Source organism: Ips typographus, linkage group LG1 (genome assembly GCF_016097725.1).
Source record: "Ips typographus isolate SLU linkage group LG1, UJ_Ityp_2.0, whole genome shotgun sequence".
NCBI lineage: Eukaryota > Metazoa > Arthropoda > Insecta > Coleoptera > Curculionidae > Ips > Ips typographus.
The window spans coordinates 7,278,121-7,306,101 of record NC_138422.1 but is presented as its reverse complement, the minus strand read 5'-3'; the positions used below and the strand labels follow the sequence as shown (position 1 = coordinate 7,306,101).

The 27,981-nt window shown below is 34.4% G+C and overlaps 1 protein-coding gene across 2 annotated transcripts in view; it reads right to left on the bottom strand.

Annotated features, from left to right (window-relative positions):
• Samuel (SAM-motif ubiquitously expressed punctatedly localized protein) overlaps positions 1-27,981 on the bottom strand; it is a 118,482-nt gene that overhangs the window by 76,405 nt on the left and 14,096 nt on the right. Inside the window, exon 1 of one of the 2 annotated variants that reach the window (XM_081979534.1) lies at positions 8,986-9,138. The exons of the other annotated variant lie outside the window; for it this stretch is intronic. Within the exon in view, the coding sequence (XP_081835660.1) occupies positions 8,986-9,061 (76 nt within the window). The 5' untranslated portion in view covers positions 9,062-9,138. Of the gene's footprint in view, positions 1-8,985; positions 9,139-27,981 lie in introns of those variants that run through there. 2 annotated transcript variants of the gene reach the window in all.

Sequence of the window (27,981 nt, the reverse complement as noted above, 5' to 3'; positions counted from 1 at the left end):
TGCCGTTTAGTGCACTTGACGTGTTACCTGTTTCCAGTTGTTTTCTGTAAATTTCAAATTAAAATTTCTTAAATAATAGTTTTGTTAATAGTATATTACATACTCAGGTGGAAAGTGTTTCATTTCTGTCGAGAAATGAAAAAGTTTAACTCAAAGCAGAAATTAAACTTTCCTCCAAGGGTTGTATACTATTTTATTTTCAATCTCATATCAGAATCCTAGCAAACTTTTATTAAAATAACCAGTTGAAAGATTTTCAAGTGTACATTTTATGACTATTTAAAACAGCTTCTAACGTCCTGTTGATCTTGATTTGTATCTGTTGAATTCCTATTGAAAAGTTCGGTATTTGCAAATAAACCTTCTGTTTCTGAGAACGAAGAGATTGAATATTCGGAATGTATTTTGTAATTTATGAAATAGAGGAATTTTAGTTTGATTAACATCGAGGATCTTCCTCTATGTTGTCTCCTCCAGTATGGGTTGTATTGTAGTTGAATAGGAGAGCATTGGTGACATCCATAACCGAATTAAAAAGTTTTATTTGGATTCTTATTTGGAAATATTTCTGCAGATTAGCAGTTATGTATCAAAAAATTACTTTAATACATTATCTATATGGGCCTTCAAACATTTATTTCTGGTAGGTAACTCTTTTCTAAACAAATCTCATTTCTTTGATCTTTGGTGTCTTCTTTTTTGCTTTTGTTCTAAATAATCAGCAAATTTGTCAAATTATCGTTTGTATTGTGGTGTGTTTGTCTGCTGCGATTCGTTATTAATTGTTGTAATCAAAGTAATGTTTCCTCTGAATCTGTAATCTCTAGAATTTCAGTAGTATCGGTTTCTGGTTTGAAATAATATTGTCTGCAATTTTGTTTTTTGCAAATAAAATTTTAGTTTTAATTTAAGAAAATTAAAATTTGCCACTCTATAGCTATCATTTTCCATCCGTGTGAAGTGATCTTTGCACATGGTTTTCACATAAAAAATAACGTTATTACATACATACATGGTTGAAAATGAAATGGTTTTGCCTCCTGTGAATCGTTAAATGGAAATAGTCGTTTTAGTGTTGTAAGTGTCCATACATCGAATATTATTCGCTATACCGCTTAATTACGTCGACAAAAGCAGTGAGCCGTGAATATGCAAATTGCACTACTCACATGTTGATTTTAACTTAATCCCAGATTAGTTTCGTCTTCCGCAATGCAACTGCGAAATAAGTAATTAATTGGGAGATTATGCATCAGGAAGCTGGACAGCAAATTTTCCCACAGAAACTTTGTATACGGTCTTCTTTTAACGTTCGTGTTTTAATATCATTCGTTTTGAGTTAAATTGATGATTGTGTAAATATTATCCAAGTAGTTAAAGTTGAAACGTCAATAAATAACGCCCACCGCGTATAAACCATATCTAAAACTGTCTTGGCGAGAAGTCCCCCAAAACGCTGCCACATTCTGGTCTTGACCATTTTCGGTCGTAAATTAAGAAAAAACTCGATTTTCAAGATTCGAAAACAGCGGGGTCACTTGGCTCATACCTTGAACCGAACACAGTCTGCTGACCCGGGGACGTGTCTCTCTAATTGTCGGGTTCTCGACGTCTTTTGGTTCTGTTTTTTTCTTCAACTGAATCGAGTTTTCGGTCAAAGACTGGTGATTCGAGAATATTCTTAAAAATATAAGTTCTACTACTTTCATTGAAATACGTAATTTGTAATCTTTACTTAAGTTCTTTTACGATATGTTCATGTTTTTGAATCTATTCTATGCCTAAAATTTTGATTCTAGGTCTTTAAGGTATAACCACGACATTTTTGCTTAAGAAGCGTTCTTACGAGGCAACTTTTGTTGATCAACTAAAACTGCTTTAGAGTTTTGGTTCACACTTTAGGGGGTATAAGTTCTTTTAGGGTCGGAAGTACAAAAATTAATAAAAAAGAAACAAATTCTGTAACAATAGTCATAGATATGTCGACAGACACTACGATAAGATATTTTCCTTCCTTTTTTCCTATATTAGAAAACATCAAGCAGGTGAAAAAACACGCATGTCTTGAATTAAATCATTACTCTTAACCTGCAAATGCTTAGATATGCTATAACTTAGAGCATATAATTTGTGAACCATAATTATATTACTGTTCATACTAAATAAAGTAGAATTTATAGGAAAGAAGAAGAAGAAGAAAATTTACTAAAAATAGTGAATATATAGTTTTCGCGTCAAAAAGGGTATTTCAGCCAGATTAATAAAAGAATAAAAAAATGAGGGGAAAAAAAAATGTTGGACTTGTTTTGTACATTATTATCGCTATAAAAAGAACGATAAGATGATGTGTAGAAATTACCATCACATCACCCTTCTCAATTGCGCCTTTATGGTACTGTTAAACATATTTCTGAGCCGAACAACACCATATGCTAATGAAATTGTGTGCGAATACCAACGTGGATTCCCTAACCGACCAAATGATCTCGATACTTGAAAAGTGCTCGGAATTCAACGGAGATCTCCACAATCTATGTATGGATTTCAAACCTAGAAGTTAATATGCGTGGTGAAGACGTGCGTGGAAGAGTCACAAATAGCGTAAGAGTGAAGGGGAAAAATAGCGAAATGTTACCTGTAAAAAATGAACCCAAACAGGGAGAAGCAGTTCTATTCGATCTGAGCGTTGAGAAAGTAGTGAAAGTAACTCAAACAAACACACAAATATTTGGACCCAATGGACCTGGCTGATCCTAGCGTATGCCGATGACATCGATGTTGTAAGAAAGAGCACAGTTAAAGTAAAAAAAAATGTTTGTACAAATGGAGAAAGAAGCTGAAAATATGAGTCTGACAGTAAACGAGACGAAGACAAAATATATGCATTTAACACGAAAGGATACTAGAGACCGAGGGGATCAAAATTTGACTATGAACGACAAGAATTTTGAGATGTCCCGACTTTCAAATGATTAGGCTCTCTGATAATAGCGGACAATAATATGATTGAGGAATTAAAGCACCGAATAACCCAGAGAAATCAATGATTCTTCTCTGTTGTAGGAGATGTCAACATATACAAGACGGCAATAGGACCTGCCTTCATGTATGGATGCGAAAGATGAATAATAACAAATTGCGATACACAGTTGCTTAGAAGGTTTGAGAGAAAAATATTGAAGAGAACTCTTAGATCGGTTATAACCAGCAAACCAGCGAACATAGAACACAGACCAATTACAAACGCTTTCAACTATATGACTTCCCAGACATAGTACAAGAAATAAAATCTAACCGACTAAAATGGATTGGTCCCAACAGGAAAAAGATAAAGCATAGGACCCAGCAGACACAACATAATGGGAATTGATAACCGAGAAAATGTTGCCCTATACTGCACTCGATGGAGAAAGGTGGTTAAGCAGCCAAGACCCACCCAGGGTTGTAGTGCAACAGTGTTGTTTTAAATGGTGAGGAAGGATATAACAAAAACATACCGTGAATCCCAAACTGGTTCCATAATCATAAGATTCCATAACAAAAATGGTTATGTTAGGGTTAGAGAATTAGGTGTAGGTTAAGGCACAGAAAACTTATACTCGGATTCTAAATTGAATTATTACCTTTTTTGGATTGAAACCACTAAGGAAGCGATGGACAACTTTTGTTGAAGTTATTTTAATATTGAAACACTGCATCAAGCTGATTACGTTTGAAGTTTTTATCAAACATTTCCTACAATATACAGTTAAAACGGTGGAAATAATTGCATGACTTTTTCTGCCGCATTTGATGTCACCGGCAGAACGAGTCACAATAACCCTAGACAATCGTCTATTGGAACGTTTACTGCTCGGTACGGCCAAGCACTACCAAAGAATGCAGTAATTAGCAAAAAGGTCATCGAGAGGTCCGCAGGAGCCGAGAACCTGCTGTCGTTCGCCTCCTGCGAAGACCGTAAATTAACCGAACCCAACAATGTAGTGATCGGGGATGGTACTTTCGAGTACTCCGGTACTTGGAGGGCAATTTCAACCGTCAAGTGCCTCGAGTAGATTTATTGTAAAGCGACCACATATATGGAAACGTTATTACTGTTTGTGGAATGGCGGCAAGAGATAACAATAAGCTTTATATTGAATAACGTCGAATCTTAAGTGCAAATGATTGTTTTTGTGCATGGAACCATTGCCAAGATGGCGGTAAGCGACCGGGATATGTTAATTGCTCTTGACTAGTTTATATAGAGGGTTTTTAATAGTTGAACTTGAACATCGTTTTAACCTGATTAATAGAAACTGGTAAAAGCAATATTGCCAAATTCAGTAAGTTTCAAGTACCTAGGCGTGCAAATTTATGTGAGAACCAATGAAAATAAATGGGTTTCCCACTATTCTGACCGGACATCAAAAAGTGAGGCGTTATGGTAGTTATTACCAAACGCAGTAAATAGAGCAAAACTAGCACCAAATCGACGACAGTTTTTCTGATCAGAATTTCCTTTAATAACGACAAGTGACTTCCTTATCGTCGAGGATTCCCAGCTGCCCAAAGACATTCGATAACAACAAAAACTGTGAAACCTAAAGAAACGTAAAGGTTCCGCTTCCCAGGCAATAAAACAAAGACATCGTCGTCTTCGGTGGTACCACCGGCTTTACTCGCAGGTCACCGGAAGAAGCGTATTATGGTACCGGTCACTGCTGCAGGACGGCAGCGAGAGGAAGGAACTCCTGCTGACCACCGTCCTGCTGTAATAACAGTGGTTACGCCAATCATTATAGCAATCATCTTTTGAGTTCAGCTCAGCGGCACTACATATTGATGAAAGTGTAGTGAGATGTTTTTTTGATGGAGTCTTTGCTGCTTATTATGAAATTTAATGCTTGAAAGAATGTTTAAACTGTATAACAACAATAGTTCCGGTACCAAAAGTCAAATATAGTTTTATATTCCGAATTTAGGTCAATAAACAAAGTTCCGGTGTATCAAAAACTGTTGGAAATTGGAAGTACCCATCTTCAGTAGCTTAAACTAGGGTGAAAGAAGAGAGGATTCTATCAACTTATTCTTCCACGCAAGGAGTAGAATCGCTGATAGATTGTGACAGAACTGGTTGACAATGGTAGGTTTCCATTGCATTCATTGACATCTCTTTCTCTTGATAACTCCCTTCTCTCGTTTCAAAAATCTAGGGCAAGGTAGAAAATACCAAAAACCCTACAGATAAGCAAATTTCTACAGTTACTGCAGCTAAAAAGGAAATTAGTTTGATTTCTGCATCAGCTTTTAGAGTCTATTGAGGCTATACCTGAACAAATATATTAATTAATCATCACAATCTATTTAGCAAAAAGGTTTAATTTTGTTAAAATAACACTTGTTTTGACTGTGACATTTACTGTGCAGTTAGGTAATCTACACAATTTTTTGTTGTGTAGTATTGTTTATGGTCGGAATACAAATGGTTATTTAGTGGGGAACAAACGTGACAAATTAGCTTGTTATATTTTAAATGTATTTGATTTATAGTTATTTTGTAGAAAAAAATATCTAAACTAACATTATTCAATTCAACAGTAGGTATTTTCACATAAATCTTCAGGGTGTTATCGGGTGATTAGAAGATAGGTAGTGTTTATTTTAACTATTATTATACTCGTATACCACTATTTTTGGTGTCTAGTGTTGGTAAGCGTTACGCAATTACGAGAGTGTGGTATGTTAATGTTAATCAAATTGTACTCAAATGTAAAAACAAACAGTCATTATTATCACCGTAATATTTTTTTTTGCAACTGCACGAATGCAGATTATGCATGAATTGAAAAAAAAAACTTTAAAACGAGTGAGTGTGCATTATAAATTATTTCCCTGTTAGTCAAAGCTCTGAATACACATTGCCTGTTTTTAGACGGCAATGATGTTTATTTAACTTTTGCATCGCTAAAGGTCATTTCAGCTTCAAAAAGAAGAGGTAAAGGTCAACAAACACCGTTTACAACCAGTATTGGGAAACCCAACCTTCTTTCTCCGTTAAAGCCGTGCACCAAAATTTTCTGATAAATATTCTTATTTCTTTTAATAACCATTAAATATAGAAATGTTTTAAGACATTTTATGACGATGGTCATGTAGTTTAAATTAGAAAATGACACATATGTCAAAAATACAGAGATGTCTGCTTTTAAGCTAACCCAGTAGAAAATATTGACTCTAAGGTGTACCAGATTTTAGAAATCATTCTGACGAAAAAAAGTATAGGTCAACACGAGGATGAACAAAACGCTTAATAATTAACCTTAAAAATTATTTAATTATTAAGACGGATACTGAGAATTCAAAATACTGCTTTGTTAAATTACGGATTATAGAAAATACGGATATTAGAATACGGCTTTAAGCAATATTGTACAGGGAGATGAAACAATAATAAAACTGTGATGGATAGCCTTGCAACATGAAAAATTTGACAGTCAGCTCAAACTCTGCCAACCACGTTAATATTTTAACAATTTTTTTTTTTTTTTTTCGCCTGATTAGAATTGCTCCTGTCTGTGTCTGTTGTTGTTCTCAGTCGTCCTTCTATCTTTCCTTTGGTCTTCCTGTTGGTCTTTTGTTGCAAGGTTTATTATTTTTGTAGATGGTAGCTAATGTGTCAGGTGCCATTATATCAACATGATTATCCCAGTCTCTTTTCCTTTCTTCTATTCACTTGTTGATGCTCTAGATGTTACATTGCTCCCGTGTGCTCTTATTTGTTTGTCTGTCCCTAAGTGTTATACTCTCATCTCATCTCATCTTCATTTCTACGTGACTTATTATCTGTTTTGTACTTTTTGTGCCAATTTGACAATTGACATTGGTTTTTAAAGGTTATGTGATTTGTTTCTGTTCAGAATTTTTGTTTTGTTCTTTTTAGAATTCTTTTACTATGTTATGTATTCCAAATAAGTTGTCTTTTCCGTTAAGGGTAGTTTTTTTTAAAGCTACAGCGGGCTGTTAGTAGACAATTTTTTTTGTTCAAACTTGTTCAATTATTTTATAACTACATCTAGTTTTGGTTAGACCATCTAGGAATTGTCCTGTTGCTGAATGCAGATTAGTCTAACAGTGAAGTATCAAATTATTCAATAATTTCGAGTTATTATGTCTGTACCAGGTTAAAATGTTTGATATAATTCACAAAAAAATGGCAAATTAAGAGCCAGGGAAATTACAATTAATGTCCCAAAAAGTACTTTCCAAGAAAAGACCAAATTGAATTGTAAAACCCAATTCTAGAAACTTCATTTAAATAAAATATAAGAGAACATGAAAACCTTATAATGTGAACCCTTTTTAAGAGCAAAATAGGTTTTTTTTGAAAATCGGAAGTACTATTATATCAATACAGAGATACTCATTTTGGTGATCAGATTTGAAAAAAGTTTCGGGCATTCCAGCTGTTATTTCTCCGGTGGTTTACGTTGATTTTGGTTAGGAATTTAGGACTGGTTTCATAAATATGAAGGGACAGTGTCATATTATTTACAATGTTAGGTTAGAAACGGGTTGCCCGATTTTAGCATGATGACTGTCCAGTGACTTTTATCTTTCTTTCCTTTTTATGTCTGTGGCACGCTAAGAAATTCCGTTTGGGTCTTTTGACTACAAAATTTAGACAGTTTCATTAAACGCTCGAATTTACCAGCTGTAATTCTGAACATTTGTGGTGTCTTGCAAAATGCCCGTAACTCTAACCGTTTCCAAGACATTTGACTTTTTTGAAAATTGCATAAAAATTTTGAAAATTTCAAATATCTCCACCATTTTGATTTTGACCTTTGTCAAAATGTCATAAGGATTAATGATTCAAAAAAAAATTACTTCATCAGATCACCTGATTGCTTTTCCAAATTTTGAAGAACTAAAAGCTTAAAATTCTTTTTTTTAAAGTCACGTGACAGTTTTTAGGTTAGGTTAGGTTAAGGTTTTTCCACATTTTTGACACTTGATTTGACCTTGTACCGAAAGCTTAAAATTGATTTTCTAAGGTCAGGTGACTGTTTTTTCAAATTCTAACAAACACAAATATTTAGTATAGTAACCAAGTGCCTCATAATACCTCGAATTACCTCGAGTGTGTACACCAGAATACTTCGGCGATCTACCCGTCGGTTCTATGACTTACGTTTAAGCGTTGTTTAAAAAAACTGGACGAAATTTTAGAAAATATAAAAAAAAATTCAGCAAAAGCTAACAAAAGTTTATTATAGGATAGGAAATAAGTAGTTTTTGTGGCATAGAAGAATAATAATAATAATCCCATTGCTAATATTGAAAAAGGTTCATTCAGCATCCAATGTAGTCTCAACTGACGTAGATGGTGAAGCCACTCAAAAGTGTCATTTATAACAAAGAAATGTTTGAATATCACAGAATTTATGTAAAACTACCAACCCTAATGTCATGTTACATTGAAGCTAATTTATTTATCAGTTTGTTTCTTGAAAATGTCATAATCAAGTAAATGCTCAAACTTGGCAACTAGATTCTATAATAAATGGGATACATGTAATTCGTGGCTGCAAGAATATAAATCGTATAGAGAAAAAGACGTCTACACAGCTACGCCTCTGCACTAAGAATGAAAAGATTTTCCTGTGCGTTTTAGCACCGTGTTTAAATGAGGTTTTGCTTACTGTCGCTAATCTAGCGTTAAAAGCTACAGTTGGATTTAGTTCTCGAGCTACTTTACTGCCATCAGACAACACAGTAAACGGCGACCAAAACGATACCATCTACCGGTGTATAATTGTCCCCGCATGCTGGAATCAGCAAAACCAATGGGAATCATTTATTTTCCATGCGACTGCGAATACCGGTGGTACTTGTAACGAACAATTAAACAAGAAAAACCACTGCAAGCTACACATGTTAATTAACCATAGACGATAACCTGCACCGTTTGTTATCGGTTCAAATTTCTCTTTTTAATCTTACCGTCAGTATCTTCAATGCAGTTAAAGTAGAGTTCATCGTCGATCACTTCCAATTTCACTTGATTCACGAACATCATTTTCCGAATTGTTTATTTACTTACACTAACTAAAACAAATGCGGATATTTTTTAGGCACATCTAAAAAACAGTCCTGCTCGTCCGACACTGTTTAACAAACTGCAACAAATAACAACGTGGGACGTCTGCAAAGAAGGGCCCCCCAGGTCAGGGCCGGGTCGAGACCTATCCCCCAGATGACCCCTTTGACATTTTGACCCCGCCGACACCGCTCACTTTTACTTATTCAGCGTGGGTTTTAGGTTAAGATAAATTTGCACCAGCGATATGCCTATTTTTAGAAAAAACGTGGTATCCTTAGTATATTGTTTTATATTTTCAAACAACAGCTGGCAGAAATTAGTACACGCTTAGATAACCTTTAAAACAGACGATTTTGTGTTTATCGCTTTTGTTTTAAATGCTTAGACCGATTTGTTATAGCCATTGTATTATTGTTCAAACCATGTTAGGATTGTTTTTGCTGCACAATACTTTGTTGTTGCATAATTAAACGCAATTAATAATTGATATTACGTAGCCATTTGATACTTTCGTTTTGAACACTCTGCTAACAGATAAAAAATTAAATAATTAGTGAAAATGTGTAAAGTATACAGGGAGTACCAGATTTTATGTGACTGCAAATAGACATCTTATTTTAGAATGATGATGAATGAATGATTTTTTAATGGAATCCCTCACCATATATTACATTATATCTGAACGCTCTGTGCTTTTAGTTATATGACAGCATGCATATTAATGTCTATTAATCATTGATCTATTGCCAAATATAATTTACTGTTTCCGTACTAAAGTAATGAGCATCAGCTAATTATTAAAAGGCATTTTTTGGCATGGCGGTTACTGGAGAGTTTTGTCTAAATTGCGTTCATAATAGTCGCATTCATTTTCAAGCTCCATGGAGCGAGCAGAGCGTTTTTGACGTCACGATGACGAAATTTGGCAAACCATAATTTGACCGATTGTCAAACTACGTCACTGGGACGCCAAAAAAGCTAGAGCACGATAGAATTTTGACGTCATTTAGTCACGTCGGCAATGAATCAGGACGACAAGGCTCGGAAGATCGGCCGCCATTGTTGACAAAAAGTAAACAAAGAGACATTTTTATTTTTGATGTCAATTTTATAATATTTTAAGGTATATTTTTTTTTTTAATATTTTCATTTAACTTGTTTTTAACTGCGATACTACGTGTGAGACTAGATAATGTGTGTGTTTCGGTAGTCAGTTTTGAAAATGCCACCTTCTTAATACATTTTACAACTATCAAGGGGCCCAGTGAAACATTCTGAAGGAACTAGAGTTTGTGGAACAGAAAGAGATGCCTTTTCTAATAGACAACACTGTCACAATGAAACAGCCCATATATTTACTTACTCCCAAGAAGAGTTTTTACAAGAATTCTACAAAAACCAAGTTTATTCAAGCCAGGGGTTCCCGAAGAAACATGGATATAGAGTAAAAGTGTATTTAGCAGAAGCTGACTTACTTAATACTATAAAAACAACTCTGGTAGAGGTATTAATGAGCTGCTAATACTAAATAGCTTATGTTTCAGGTACCTTTATTTGCCTAATCTGGAGTTTGCTAATCATGCTTTGAAAGGGTCCAAATTTAAAAAGTCCCATTATCAATTGCTCTAAAAGACTCTAAACAAAAGGTGTTTGAAGCTATGGTTATGATGGTGTTGTCAAAATCCATATGCAGAGTGTTGAAAAAACAAATTTCTAGTAAGTTTCAGGTAATATTAGAAAGATACAAGTTACTTAGTATGTAAATTTGATCAAATACCATTATTTTGCAGAATTAGCCCTTATAAATTTTGCCATATCTTCTCTGACTGTAAGGCTAGAAACAGATGGTGCTACTGTTAAACACTTTTACATCAGATAGTAGGTTAAATTACTATTTTAATTGTATTATTTACACATTATGAAATATACAAATAAAATCTTTAAAAAGTACACTCAAGTTTCTTTTTTATCTAAGAAGTCTAGTTTTCTTCATAAACAATCATAAAATTAGATAATTTTTTTAACTGAGGTGAGGTGAAACATATTAAATAAATCACAAAACAAAACCAAATTGATATGTATTTAATGCTGGGTAAATTTACAAAAGGAAATAAATAAGCAATCTATATCACAAAACCAAGAAGCAAATTCTTAAAAAACACCAACAATTCTGTTATAAGTTAAAACACTGCTTTAGGATTTAATAGTCCCCAGGATACACACATTGCCTTTCCTTTCTTGCAAATTTTATGGAATAATTCTTGAAACGTTGGTATTGGGCTGTTAATGACTCGTTTGAATGCACCTATCTGTGATGTTCTTTCCAGATAATTTAAATTGAATGTGGTTGTTGTTCCCAAGCCAAACTTTGATTGGAACTTTCCAGTTTGGTGAAGAAAAAAATCTTGAATTTTACGAAGGTCTCGCAATAACAACACTAATTAATAAACTTAAACAACCCTAAATTAAGTTTTTATTTCTTCTGTTTGTAGTTTTTGGTGTTTTTCAACTTTTTAAAATTCCTAACCTCAAAATGTTGTTTAGAATGTTTAGCCGACTGTCAGTTGGGACTGTGCCCTATGTTGCCACATCTTCCACAAGCAGATGTGAACCTGGTGTATTGTTTGTTACAGTAATAAACGGACCGATGAATTATACAGATTTCGAAAAAAAAAGCATTTATTGCATGCAAAACATGTGAGATTCTTAGAATGTTTTTTTTCAGAACAATATAGTTTTCTCATTTTCATTTATAATTGCTTAATGAAAGATACATATTGTGAGGTTTAAAGGAGGAATTTGTCAATACGGCAACGTCCAAACAGATTATTAAAAAGATGGATAGCCTAGCTTGTAATAAACAACGTGCGTAAATTTCAATATGGCGGAGCACTTGATGACGTAACCGCCACGGGAAAAAAAATGAACCATATGTTTAGAATTAGAAGTGTTCAATTTGGCCCACCCTGTACGTTCGCTCTAGTGTCTAATAATAACGTTTGGTCAACTTGGCAAAGAAGAAGTTTTTTCTACCATCAGTACAGTTTTTCCATTACAGTTTCAGAACCTATTCTGAAAATGTTGCTTTTTGTGCTGCTTAGTAATAATTTCAAGCAAGTGAGGATAAAAAGTTCTAAAAAATAAAAAAAAATAAAACGCGGTTTTTCTAATAGAAAATTTATATTTACGACCATCTACTGGTGTTCATTGCTTAATTCAAGAAAAAAGTTTAAATTCTTGTTGGTTCTGTTAAGTGTTTATATTATAGTATTGACCACCTGGAAGAAGCCAGATCAATCAAAGCGTCTGCCATGTTGGGCTGCTTAAGGCAGATAATATGACCGAACGAATACATGCGAAAGGATAGCATGGTTAGGATCTATAAGACTTGTATCAGGCCAAACATGACATACGGAATAGAAACCAGAGAAGAAACCAACAAAACGAAAAGAATGCTTCCAGTAGCCGAAATGAAAACGCTAAGAATAGACCGAATTAGAAGAAGACATTAGGAAACAATGTGGGGTGCAAGACATCGTAAGATGGGGGAGACAAAGAAAAAGATATTGGAAAGAAAAGACTGCCATGCATCGCACTTGAAGGAAAACCAATAGGGAAAAGAGCACCCGGAAGACCACCTAAGAGATGGAAGGACAGGTGGCAGTCCACCTCCCAGGAACCTGCAAAACTAATACATCGCGAGATCTTAAATATGAATAATAACAAGAAGAAGGAGACAACGCAAATACAACGATAAAACGAAATAAAATACAAAACTACAAAAAAAAAAAAATCTAAAGTTACGTTTAATCAAAACATTTTCATCATCTTATCATGTTCTTCATCTTCTCGTAAACCGCGAATATCGCTGGCGCAAATAGTAAATAATTCAATTCGAGATGCGGCTGAGGGTCAAGGAATAAGTTATAGGGTGCAAGTGCCAAGAATTGACCTTAGTTTTACGACTACAAATGTTCGTGCTTTGTTTAAGCAATTATTTACAAATGGATAAAACAGTACCAAAAACATTTGACAAAAAGAATCGTGAAGATAAATTCCACTGGTTTTAACTTCTCGACCGCCTTATGGTTGGTACTTGCGTCGATTACTTAAGCAACAACCTTACGTAAAGATATCGTGCTTCCTGCGGGCGAAATTCACCTCGACCTTTACCAGGAAAAACGTGAGTATCATCTTCAAAAAAAAGTAGAGGTCGGGTCAGATGTGAAGGGAAACGCTGATGATGCCACTCTCCGAGGGGATTTATGTTTATACATATTTTAGTATTCTTTGTTGCAGTTGTTGATAGTGGAAATGAATGATTCAGTACCGTAATAGAAGAAACGCAGCACACTTTTTAATTAGCTTTTCTGTTCCTTATCAATATTTAAGCAAAAGGTTAAAAAGGTTCAAATCCGGATATAAATACAGGTCAGAAATCGTGATCTTTGGGCCGGAGACGCATTTTGTTTTCATAGCGTACTGTTATCTTTAATGGGTATGCTAAATGATATCCAAACACTTTTTGTTATAATACCTTCTTCAACCATACGAAACGCGCTGTACCGGAGAACCGTGTAGAGACATTGATAAAAGTGCCCATAAAGTACTATTACAGTCACAAGCTATGACTATGCGACCCCGCAGACGTGTTACATGTTTTATGACAGATATAGAAACAAGAGGTCGACCGACCTAAGGAAATAAATCGAGAGATATGTTTAGAGATAGGCGTCGTCGTCGATGCGTGCCGTGTCAGTCCATAAAACCGGACTTTCTGATACTTCCTGAATTGTTCCTTACTTTTCATTTAGAATGCTTGTGTATGATTCTATAAACTGTTGAGAGTTGGTAGCGTGGGTTGGCTACACTCAATTGACTCTAGAAGTTTAGTGGAGACATAATGTTTGTACAAGGTGGCCTAATTTGCTTCTTTTTATATGGAAACTGCCAGAACCATTAAGACATTTAAATAAAAAAGTTACAATTATTCCAAAACTGAAAAAATGCCGTTTTTGCTAAAAGTGCAATTTTGGCAATTTTTTATTTTGCTCCAGGAGGGTTCTAATGCACATCAAAAAACATATTTATACCAAAGGACCTTAAATTAAGTGAAATAAGTACAAAAAAAGCACTTTAAAATTTTTCATTTTTCACAAAAATTGAAAGAATGGGGGGGGGGTATTAGGGGTATTTTTAACCGCTTTTTGAAATTCAATATCTCGGTAACATAAAGAGCTAGAGAGGCGAGTTTTGGCTCATTTTGTAGTATTTTTTATCCTCTTTCTAATGGCGTTTTAGTAAAAACTATAAGAGTTTAAATAAAAAAGTTACAATTATTCCAAGACTGAAAAAATGCCGTTTTTGCTTAAAGTGCAATTTTGGCAATTTTTTATTTTGCTCCAGGAGGGTTCTAATGCACAGCAAAAAACATATTTATACCAAAGGACCTTAAATTAAGTGAAATAAGTACAAAAAATCCACATTAAAATTTTTAATTTTTCACAAAAATTGAAAGAATGGGGGGGTATCAGGGGTATTTTTTTACCACTTTTTGAAATTCAATATCTCGGTAACATAAAGAGCTAGAGAGGCCAGTTTTGGCTCATTTTGTAGTATTTTTTATCCTCTTTCTAATGGCGTTTTAGTAAAAACTATAAGAGTTTAAAAATCAAAAAATTTAGCCGAATTTTGTTACAGTATACTAAAGGTTAAAAAAAATATGTCGGAAAAACTAAACACAGGGTGGTTCAATAAAAAGCGTATGCTACGTGCAAATGTTTATTGATCCTTTGTGAACCGGTTTCGACCCTTTAGGCTATCATCAGCACTCAAATCTGTCGTCGGATAGACAAAAACTGTCGGAAAAACTAAAACCAAGTTGAACTTTTGACACTTTGTATCTCCGAAATTATCGACTTTTGCACTGAGGTAAGTTGGGTTATGTTTTCATATTAATGCCTCAAGAATTTTTTCACCATCCTGTATATTTGTGTATTGAATCAATTGAATCTATTCGATATTTTGTTTCAGTTTCATTGAAATAATGATGAATGAAATATTAATGGCTAGACAAACAGAATTTATAAAAAAAAATTGTTTAAGACTATTTTGGATACTTTGCAACGTTTTTCATGTAATTCTCAAAGCTATTTTTTACAAAAATACATTCTGGGAGTTAGCAAAATAAACGACTCATCAGATAACGTCTTTAACACTGTAAAAAAACTCACCCTAAATTGTAGCAGCACTTCTTTAAGTTGAAATAAAATATCGGATTGATAATATGGAATATGTTTTTCAATTTTTCGGCTTTCTTGTGAATCGTCCTGTATAAATAACAGTCGTGTTCCATTTATCTCAACAAGGAAGCCGAGCAACACCATCTTATGTCCTTTTAATCCGTCACATATATTTTCGAGTAGGGTACCACACCGCGACCGCCTTCATAAACCAGACTTAAATCTGATAAAGTATTTTTTAAGTGACTGCCAACAAAGTTTTTGTGTTCTTTTTAATTTATCGCCCACATTTTCGTGTCGCTTATTCGGTTCCCTTAGGGCCGAACTAGACCAGGACATCTTACTTTATGGGCATACTCCCAAAAATGCTATTATATGTATACGCCGGGTACGAGAGCTTTATGGGTTTCAGATCATTGATTGAAATTTGTGATAACGACGGGCTGGATTAGGTTTTACGTGACTAGTTTTAACAATGTAAGAGTAATTGAAATGCCTCGGCAGAAATGTGGCAAAGTGGGCGTTCGGTTCACTCCAGTACACTTAATTATTACCAGTCATCAACGCATCAAAGCGGTCAATGGCTAACAGTACTACCATCAGGGCATCAGACTTCCAATAATATGGTAAAAAAGCTTAATGGTACTGTTACCCATTGATTAAAAGTATCAGATAAAGAAACTGGCGGTCATTATTTCTCATTCTCTGTTCGCACTCTTAAGACAAGAAGGTCAGGGTATGAGCAACGCTTTGTAGTTCTCCAGATATGTATCATTTGAACCACCGCTAATTTAACTGTATATTGGTTCCTTTATGCTTGCAACCTGTAAGTTAATTGACTATCGATTATCACTAAAACGCATTTTGACATAATACTTTCATAAATACTGTTACACTTGATATGTAGATTATTTGATTGGTTAAAAACCGTAGGTACTCACAAGGTATGATGTTAACAATTATTGTTATAATCAATATTGAAGAAGACATGTAAGTTTGTTATTTTCAATAAAGCACAGCTGGAACCTCAGTTAGGACCCACATTTTTGTTTTCCTTAAATATTTTAAAAATCATTACCAACTAAAAAATAAAAGTTAAGCAGAACCGGGCAGAGCTGTAGGTTTCTGCATTTTGGCATTGGTATCCTCTTCCATTAAGATTACAAGATAGATCTAAATGTGGACTCGATACTCAATATTTCCACATTTCCAGTAGTATAATTTAACACAATAATAAAGATTTTAAAGATGCAATTCACACAACTATTAAGTACATTAAAACTTGGTTATACATATAGGGTGACCCTGTAGTTGGTGAAATTTGCAAGTCTATAAAATGACTAAGAATAGTTATGGATCATCTCTGGTCACACTGTATTATATTATAATTTGTAACAAGTCACTACACCATTTACACATGTAGTTTAGAAAGCCTCAGTTGAATTTTAGAAACCATAAGATGGATTTAAAAAATATCACTTGTATTTCAGAAAAGGTACTTTCAATTTTAGAATAATAACTTTGATTTTCGAAATTGCAATTTCAGATTAGTCACTTGTATTATAGAAAAGAGCAGTTGGATTTTAAACATGGTCATTTGTAATTTGGAAAATTAAAGTTGAGCAAAAAACGTAAATAAAAAAAAAGTAAATAGTTTAAGGAATATTTTTAATAACATTGTGGTTTAAGCAGTTCAATAAATAATCGATTTATCTCGAAAACCGTTTATTTTATCGAAATAAAGAAAGAGTACAATTTCTCGATAAAAATGTCAAGAGTTATAGAAAATAATGACAGCTGTCAAAGTTTAAGCAAATTGTGTCTTAGGTCCAGTTAGTTCCTGCCTTTTGAAGACGAGATACCTGGTTTTCATGTCAAATAGAAGGTCTCTTTCGATAAAACATTAAACCCAATAATCATTACAATATACAAAGTGTTTCAAAAGTTACGGCCAAAAACGTTAATTGGAAGGCAGTTCTTTGGGGCTCGATATTTCCCTTAAGAGTGACTTAAAAAAAAAAATTATATGAATAAATCGTATTATTTTGACCTCCCCTGCATGCCCCCGAGAGATTGTCATTTAGTTATGAGACACCCTGTATATTTTATATAAATTAATACTCCCAATGGGCGGCTTTTTTTGCTTAAAGTGATATTAAAAAAAAACAATGAACTAATAACCACATAGAAACACAAAAAAATCTGAAATTGAAATAACGCGTTCTAAAATACAAGTGACAAATCTGAAATACAACTTAGGTTTTCTAAAACCAAATTTACGATAATGAAATACAAGTTATAGATTCTGAAATTCAACTTCCAAGTGATATTTTCTAAACTACATGTGTAAATGGTGTAGATAAAACCAACTAGTTACTTTGTAGTTTAACTACTTTTTCTCAGAAAGTATCAGACTTTATTTCAGTAGCTTTCCCGGCTGTTTTTTCAAGTATTTAAGTGGTGTTTGCCAGATTTTTTAAAATTTACTCCGTTGTAAAATTATTGCAACCAAGAGCCTTAAGACTCTTAAGAGTACATTTATCTTCCACTACTAGCATTCATAAATATAAACGAAGGCAAAGACACTGAGAATAAAAATGTTTGAATTGAAATATGTACTTACAGGTAACTGTTTACCAGATTAATAGTAACGAATTACCGAATCGATCAGTATTACAGGCGATTTAAGAATTAATTTATTTTATTAATTACTATAGAATGACTCCTATAAATTATTATCTATTGATTTACTGCAGACCGTATAAGTAACTAAGTGTAATTTCTTTCATAGAAAGGTATTTTGAGACAGTTACGTAGAATAACTTATAGATGCGGTTTTGATAGGTATGTCACATAAGAAACTAAATGACATTTTGTCTAGTTATAGCGCAAAGCGATATAGTTATTCAATGTCAATTTTTATAAAATCTCAATTATTGACTTTCCTATAGTTATTTTGTCCACGTGGTATGTATTGAGGCTCTGAGCAACCAGTTTAACTAGCTTTTTAGAAAGAACCACAAATCATCTTTACAATCGGTGTTTTATACAAATAATTTCAAAAATGTATAGTTACTGAATGTAATATCTTCAAAGTATATGTAATGTCATTTCACTGTTCTGGATAAAACAAATTGTTCTACTCAAATAAGTAAATAAAGTAACACTTCTATGAATTCCATTATTATGTAAATGATTCAGGTCAGATATGTAATATTTCCATACTTGTAATTGTTTTTCTGTTATTAGATCAACGTACCATGACCAAAAAATACAAAATTGCTCCCGATAAACCGGTACTACGAATCATAATTTGCTGTTGGGTGGTTGTTCTCGTACATAAATCAAAAACGAGTGGGCGGTACCCCAGGCCACGTCTTTCTGCTCCCGCACCAGGAACCAAAATCCGACAAAGCGAACCGTAAAAGACGTACTGCGACTACTTTATCCCAATCCGATTTGGTATTTTTCACACAATGGTTTCGAATAAATAATGATTTATATACAGAGTGTTTTTTAAAAAAAATACAATTTGTATTTGTCTTTGACAAAGCAATAGAATAATGGATGCTCAAATTATGAACATACTTTAATCAAGGTTTGTATAGAAAAACGACCAGGTTTTCATTATTCTATTTTATCATTTAAAAAGACTGAAGCTATGTTTTGGAACACCCTGTATAATTTTAAAACGTTCTGCTGAGAGTTTTACGATTTTATTGGTTTGGAAAACCACTACATAACCCTTGCAAGAACGGAAAAGTTTAATAGAAAATATAGGATCAGCTGAGCACATTGTGCTGGTTGTCTGTAAAACAGAGTTGAATTTACCTGACCAGTCACAATGATAATATGTACATCAGAAACAAACTAATCTTTTAAAATTTTCTTTAAATAGTACTGTTGCTTTTTATTCAAACAATTTAAAATAATAATTCTTAAATGCTTTCTGAAATCGAATATCTCGAAAACGTGACGTTAAACAAAGGCAATTTTTAACTCATTTTGTAAGTATTTTTCATGATCTTTCTAATGATACAGCAAAGAGCATGTTTACATGTATTACAAAGAGAAGTATATTAGCTAAAATAAACACAAACAATATTTTTTTCTGAAACGTGTGAAGTTAGAGAGGCCATTTATTTGTAACTCATTTTGTGAACAACCACCTAACCTAACCCAACTAAGTGTTTTTTTTCAAGCGGTATAAAATAAGCTTATTTTTGACCTGTACTTCCGGCGTACAAAAAATTCCATTTTCTTACTAGTACAAGAATGAGTTTCATTATTGTACTAGTAAAGAAATAATGTCAATAATGTAACTTTTGTCAAATGGTGAATGTTTGTTGAAGTTTAGTGCAAAACTAGTGTATTTCTATCGTGTTCTATGAAATTTCACTGAGAAGGAAGGCCAAGCACTAATTTTGCACTAACCGAAAAAATAAAAAACGACCTAACCTAATAACTGCCTCTTTCTTCTGCTAGTAACATAATGTACAGGATGTCCCAATCAGAAACGTAGTAGGTACGCGTGGCTACGAGAAAATGCTGGAAATATATTTGAGAAAGAAGTAGTAGTCCATATATTTGAGACTTCTAAATGTACCGCTAGTTGGCGTTTCGTTAATTTTAAATGGAGTGATGAACGAAAATTCTCGACTATCAATTTTGCTATTTATCTTTTCTTACGATCTATTCATATAAACTTGGAGAGTGGTCCAAAGTTTGATTTGAATGAAATAAAACAAAATCATTTCTTTACCAAGGGAAAGCGTTCGAAATACATGTTTAATTTAGTTGTCAGTCTCTCCGGTAGAGAACGTCTTTTCAAAGTTTTTCATTTTATCCTAGATATCTCGAAAAAATCAAATTCAATGGTATTGCTTTCTATTACCTATTCCATAAAGAATCCGATTATCTATAGTGGTGTGAAAACTGCAATAATCTATCTCTTATGTAACATGAGATATCTTTGAAAAATTGTTAAAGGATGCTGTTTTACAGTTGTAAACACTATTATTAACTAAATGAGATTACTATACCTATACCTATTTCAAATAGGCTGGTTATAATGACAGTAATTATTAAACACAACTTCGTTTTGTTTCGAAGCATTTTTGTTTGTTTTTTAAGGTTATGGACGTAATTCTGCATAAATTAACATTTTATACAGGGGTATAGCAATTATTGCATTTGATTTCAAGGCAAAAAATGCTGATTAAAATAGAAGATCAATCGTTTTCGAGACATTTCATTTCTTCTAAAGCAAACTATAAACCATCCCCCCCACTTTATATGAAGAGAAATACAAGTTAAATAGCAAAGTTGAGTTTAATTCCGTTTAACTTTTGAGAGTTTTTGAGTATTTTTCATTTTGAGTGGTTTACATAACAATGCTATTTCTATTTCTAGATCGCAGTGATTTGGAGACCTACTTTGAAGAGAGTTGCATTTCACTTCCTAATTTTATTATCTCTCCCTATAACTCCTTTTTAAATGTTATTCCCCATAAATCCTCTCTACCGAGCACTTCTTTGTAAGATTGTGCCATGGTAGTGTTTATGGATATTTCGTGTCAAAGAAAGGGTAAGAGTAAGAGAGGATAAAAATTTATTATTATTTTTTTTTTTTTTTTTTTTTTTTTATTTATCATGAATGTTCACTAATTTACTAAGCAAAGTGGCATTTGCCAATTGCCTTTGAAACTCTCCCATTTAATCCCACATTAATTGATAGCAGTTAAATTGTTTCCCAATCATTTTTTGTTGATCATGTGTCTCCCAAAATAACACTTCAGGCATTAGGAATACATTTTTGTTGCAACGCCAAGCCAAATAAACAATTTCAAGTTTAAAACTTTTGTCAATGGCGTTACACTTGACGCTTAACATCTTCACATTTGTGAATCCATAGTAATATTAACCATTGTTTCTGGATCACTCTGTATACAAATGTGCTTTGGTGAGTACCAAGAACAACAACATAGTGTCTTGAAAATAAGGATTTTTTTTCAAGAAAATAAAGAAAATTTATTTATTTAATTTATAGAAAAGGTACATTTTTGTAGGGGTGTTTACCATTATAGTTAGTTTTAGTAGGATTGTATGTAGTTATTAAGAAAATTAACAGTATTACTTGATGAACTTCAAAGGAGGTGAAAAAGGTTGTACGTGGAGGTAGAAGGTGGGAAAAAGGTTTTTTTTGTTTTTATGGTGGTTGATTGTCAGAGAGACTTTGAAGGAGCTGAAAAAGTCAATTTTTAAAAAAGAGAAATTCGAGCAAAAAATCAGACTATTGAAGATCAGGGGATCTTAGAAAGCTTTTTCCTTCCGAAACGGAAGTTAGTGGGTGTAATACCGAGTGCTACCAGCAATTGTACCGTCTAGTCCACGTTATGACATGGAGCAGATTGTGATAGAGGACCTATTCCAGAAGTGGTTAAATCGATAACCGAGGAGGCCTCCCGGCTGTTACCGAGGTACAGCCTTTGCAGTTAAAAATCCACCTCAACGGAAAAGAAGAAGATTGGTCAACTGACGGTTTATTTTGGACAATTTGGACTCTTTGACGAAGAGTATTAGTTGTAAGTAGTTTGTAATTTTTTGTATTAAAGACATTTGTAGTTTCAATGATATATTTAGAAGCAGGGTTTTTAGGTAGAAAGTAAGTTAGATAGGTTTAGTTATTTACCTTAAAAATAACTTGGCATCCCTATTATAGAATTTTTATTCAAGCTTATTTATTTAAATTTTCTTTATTTACTAGATTATTAGAATGAATTGTCAGGGTGAATCTGAAGCCAGTTATGATGATATTATCATGCAACTAGGAGGTGAGGGAGATTTGAGTAAATCTCATCTTCAGGATGATAATAGCAACAACAAGCATAGCAATTTGACTATGTTAGTACTCCAATATTGGTTCTCCTGGAGAGTTCATAAAACCCAAAATTTTTGAAAGAAGTGCTTATAAAATATGACAGAACAGTTAGAAATGGGAGGTTTCTGTGCATATGTGAACGTTTCTCATAAAATCGAGTTTCCCTTGTATCAAGTTTTAAGAATACGTTGCCTGCAAGATAAAATTAAGTGTGTCAAGAAATAATAATGCACGACAAGAATATAACGAAAACAGAAGTCGTCATTAGCGTATCCGGTCAAAGCCGGGCAATTACCTGAAAAAATAAAAGCCCAAGTGGTCACGGCCACTGATGTTCATGGAGCATAGTGCACGGTTCCGGTAGGAATACGCCGGCTTCCGGTCGAGGATGACCGACGACCGGTCGCGTGTCTTGAATTTGAAACTGTTACGGTTACGTGGCAACGCAATACGTGCTTTGCCTAAAATATATGGTCTCTTTAAACTTTGCTTAATAAAGAAGGAGCCGGTCGTCCCCCTTCCCTCTTATTATCTACGATCTATGCCTCGCGCCGGTTTAATTATACCGCATTTAACCGAAGGAATAAGGCGTTTAATTAAAAATCAGAGAAAACAATCGCGCATCGTAACCGTTAATTATCCAGTGGCTCGTGCGCCGACCTTTACACCAATTAAGCAACCGGCCTAATTGCCGGTTTGCTTTCGAACTCACATTTCTAATAATTCTCATTATTGCTAATGCTAACTGAAAATTGCCACGCTACATTTGTACCAACACATAAACGTTGAATCGAACATATGTAGAATTTCTTTTAATAAAATTCTGATCATTTTTATCCAGCAAACAGTTTACGTTAGGGTATCAGCTAAAGTACTACAGGTCTAAAGACTACAGTGACTTTGAGGAGCCATGTAATTCTTTTTGCAGATTCAGAACTTTGCCAGACCGTTTCTAATAATGTACAATAATTTCTGGCAGAAAACCTACCTAATACAACCAGTAAGAAGTTTTGTAATGCGGATGACTTAACAATAGCTAATCAATCCAAAACACTGGAAGAAGAAGAAGAAGCTATCCTTTCTAGAGACCTGGAAACACTAAAACGATATTAAAAAAGTGGAGTCCGAATCCAACTAAGACAGAGGCATGCGCGTTTCACTTAAATAACCGATTAGCTAACCAACAGCTTAACCTCAGCTGTTACCAAAAAAGTGTAAGACACAATTTCTATCCTAAGTCCCTCATTAGGAAACTGGCTGGGACCTCATGGGGAGCCGACGCATCGACCCTACTCACTGCTCCTCTAACTTTGGTGTATTTCGTTGCTAAATGTGTGGCAACGGTGTGCCCATACCAGGAAGATAGATGTTTGTTTAAACGAATGTATGAGAATCGTCACGGATACCCTGAAATCTACACCCATTCTCTGGCTGCATACTATCAGTAACATTCTGCCACCAGAACTAACAGCATCCAAACCATTCACAGGACCTCCCAATTCACGAGATCCTGACAACCCTCCACCAAACCGCCTCAAATCCTGTAGGCCCCTGAGTGCAACATAATGACCTGATCAAAGAACTCTGGGGACATAAATGGAACACAAACATGACATAACAGACCCCAAACTTGCTCAAACAAGATTTGCTCTTAACAGAAGCACCTGGAGCAGTGTCAATAGAATGCGGGGACTTCGAGACTCCCCACCCTGCGATTTTGGAGCTGATGAGCAAACCTTAGAGCATATTGCCCAGAAATGCCCTTTAAGGAAGTACTTGGGACCATTCAGAGACATTATTAATGCGACACCCCTGCACTGGATTGGTTGCGTTCCCTGAAGATCTGTGTCCGGACAGAAGTCGGTCCTGACAAACAAATTCCGATTTGAAAATTAGATGAGATGATGTAAAATTTTGGTATAAAAGAACCAACGAAAATGATGAACAATTCTTTCCAATCCTAAATTTCTTTTACATGTGGAAATTGGCCGATCTAAGTGCTAAACTCAAAATTTTAGTAAAAATTGAACAAGTATTAAATCATAATTAAAGGTGCAACAGCTGTTAAAAGTGTCACTTCTGCGCTCCGAATGATCCTCTCAGACAGAAAGGATTGTTCTCTGTTTTGGAAAAAGCTTTAAAATGTCCAGTAGGTATGTTTGATATTGTACTGTAATAACTGATATCCTGCAATACATAACAACTCTGTACCTACTCGTACATTCTAAGTGATACAAGTTGAGTACAGATGTCACCAGATGCTTTACAACTATATCAATGGTGATCTAGTTTATGTACTAAAATATATAGCGAAACATACGTTAAGATTGACCGATAAATAACAAACAATAAAATTGTTAAAATTCTGTTAAGCTCCTTTACTTTCTAGCTGGTTAGACCTCATTTATTAGTATTGCTCAAGCGTCTGGAGTCCGACTTACTATTGTCATGTAAGAGATATTGAGCGGGTTAACTAACATTTTTAAGATTCATTGATTTGAAGTTTAAACTCAGCGGACCAACTGACTTCCCTACCAATTGTAACTACCACTACTTTGATTTCACTCGTTCTCAGTCAGTTCTGAGGATTGAAACATTGTCAAACAGGAGAATTAAGCACAATTTAACCTACTTTATAATATTGTAAAGGCATTACTTAACAGTCCTGATCTACTCTCAGAGATTTCATTACATGTACCATCCAAAACCACTCGAGTAAACGATTTGTTCCATGTTCCGTTCCACAAAACGAACTATGGCACAAATTTCTTTCTCAGTTTTATTTCTGGCAAACGGAAAACCTGAACTAAATTATTCTTGGGGAACCTTGGTATAGTTTAAGAGGCAGATCAGGAATCTACAGATGAATGTTTAAATATTAGACTAATTGTTCTGTAGTTCGTACTCGCAGTGTTGTAAAGTTAGATTGCTTTTTAGGATCACCTTTTTTATAGGAGAGTTTTGTCCTACTTTGTAAACAGCTGATATTAGGTAATATTGGCTACTATTTTAAGAGAAACTGATGTTAGTTCTTAGTAGCACATGAACTTTACCATGTGGCATCGGTTCCACATAATTTAGTGTCAAACGGGCGGAAAAGAAACAAAAACGCCCGCCGTCATTAACAAGAGGGGGTAAAGTAAAAACGAGTATTACTAGTTTCTCCAACTTTTCCACTAAAAGATCAGCCTTGGGCGTAATCTTCTTCTTTCAGCTCTAATAACTACAAAATTAATGAAACAACTAGCCAGTAGCTGTAAAATAAAAGTGAGGTCAAACAATCCAGAATGAGCACACACCAGTTTGCGCAGATTTATTTTTCCTGTTCCCGTTGAGTTACAAGGTACGAACGTTGTCATACCAAGACAAAATTCTCCTTTTAATCTTGTTAATAGCTACAGCAACTTTAACCCAGACCGGTACGATAAATTAAGCAAGACAATATATTATTCGAGTGCGCAAAATGGAGCACATATTTCAAGCAATCATCGTGCATTATCACGGTTATAAGAACCGGAGAACATAATTTACGGCAACGACAATGCGGAGAGCGGCTAAACCCTTAGAGCTATACGAGAAACTGGAATATTTTCTATATTTTATCTTTTACCCGGTGAATGGCATGCATAAATAAAATAACTAGTTTGTAGTACATTATGTGGTAGCCGCTCTATACTTCATCCGTTTGTCCTGTCTTGCGTTTCGCACCGCTCCAACGATACGAAACGGCCCTTTATGTACGTCCGTTCAACATCGACCTATAAATATTTCGAACCTTTTCTGACCGACCGGTTAACCAATAATTCCGCTGAGTTAGTTGATCTCTTTTATCAAGTTAACAGAATGACAATAAACAGTTGACTAAGTTGAACATTGATACCTACTCCTTTACAGTCCTTATAAGATGCATGTCAAATTTATTTATAATCATGTAAAGTGGTTAATTAAGCACAAAAGTAAACAAACACATGTTACATTTCAAGATTTATAACCATTAGAAACAGTTATAAAATGTCCGATTTTGTGTAACAAGTTGAATGTTTGCAGGACGAGCCTAGCGAGGGTCTGCAATTTAAATGTGTTACAGAATAAGACATTTGCAAAACGTGTTTCATAAAAGACTTTTTCAAATTTAAAATTATTCAACATAAACATTCACCTTCAAACTATCTTGTCTAAACTGGAACATGTGTTTCTATGAAATTTGGTTATTGTTTTGACAGAAAATTATATCAATGGTCAAAAGGCAGTTTAACCGATAAGAAATCCAATTGTGTTAAACTATCTATTTTGTTTGAAATTCCAATTAAATTAACTATTTTTTTCAAATTGTTCATATCGACTTCGCCCTTGTGTGATAAGGACATCTTATTCACCCTGTAGGTACATACAATATACTATACAATTCTAAGAATATAGGCATTATATTATTATCCTAAGTTAGTTTCAGTTGTTTTAATTACTATAGTTCCATATAGAATATTTAAATTTGTATCATTTTTTATTAACTTTTCATGAGATTATGAGCCTGGGGTACGCGGCCTGAAGAAACTCCAAGCTGTGGAAAACATTGCGCTCTGGACAGCCATGGACGGCCAATGGTACGTCAGAAACATGGACATCCAGCGAGATTTGAAGTTCACCACCGCAAAGCAAAGGATCAAGCAGAGCGCAGTGAAGATATTCCAAAAAACGAAAAGCAGCGAAAACCAGATACTGCGAGAAGCAGTGAACTACGACCCGGAGCTAGAAGCACCCCACAAACGCCTCCGATACCAATTATTGGATAAAGGGTAATTATTAATAGATTTTGCTTTCTGTTTCAGATAGACGACAAATCAGGACCAACCAGCCAAGAAGAGGACCACAATTTCCCCCAGACCTTCCCCCCGGGTGACGAGAATTTTGGGGGCATCCTTTTCCCAGGACTGAGGACGCCGATGCAACTCTGGGAACTTTCCGAAAGCTTAACATCATCAAATTCCTAGACTTGTAGCGACTTCCTCTTCCAGACGTATCCTTTTGGTCTACAGGGATGGGAGGGTAAAAAGCAGTAGTCTTTCTTGACCCATCTATCTGAGGCCGCGTTCCCTGACAAAGAATATTGGCGCGAAATTATTTGAATATTGAATTTGTTATGAAGCAAGTTACAAATAGTAGCCAAATTCATTTACCCAGTGAGTGAGTTTCAATATCTCCCTCTTTTTTACATCGTAGTTTAAGCTCCTGATGGTGGCCTGCCTTTGTAGGAGCAATAAATACTCTGTGGAGATGTGTAGCCCTTGTGCCCTAACACATTTCTGTTCTTCTAACCGAGAAGGCGTTTGACAAGGTGAAACATGACCAACTACATCAGCTGCTCGTCAGCAAAAACATTGACTCCGTCGACGTTGGAATAAATAGTAAACTGCATATATTATTGGAATGAGGATAGAGATACTCCTTCAAAACAAGCCATAATTTACTAAATTTTTAGCAAATTTACTGGAAAAGTTCTATTAGTGTGAGGAGTGAAGGAACATGTGCAATACATCATTAAAATTTTTGAAAAGAGGAAGCAAGAATTCGCCAAGCAAACAGCTTAGTGCTAAATTAACAGCTTTATTAAAATAGTGTTCATATATTTCAATTTTAGAAATTTTTTTTATAGATCAGGAGTTGAAGAACCCCATAATACTTAATTTTAGATCATTTTCTACAAGAAGCGTCTTTGTTTGATTGGAAGAGACAATCAAACATACGAAATAAAGCCTAGAATAGGTTTAACCTGGGGGT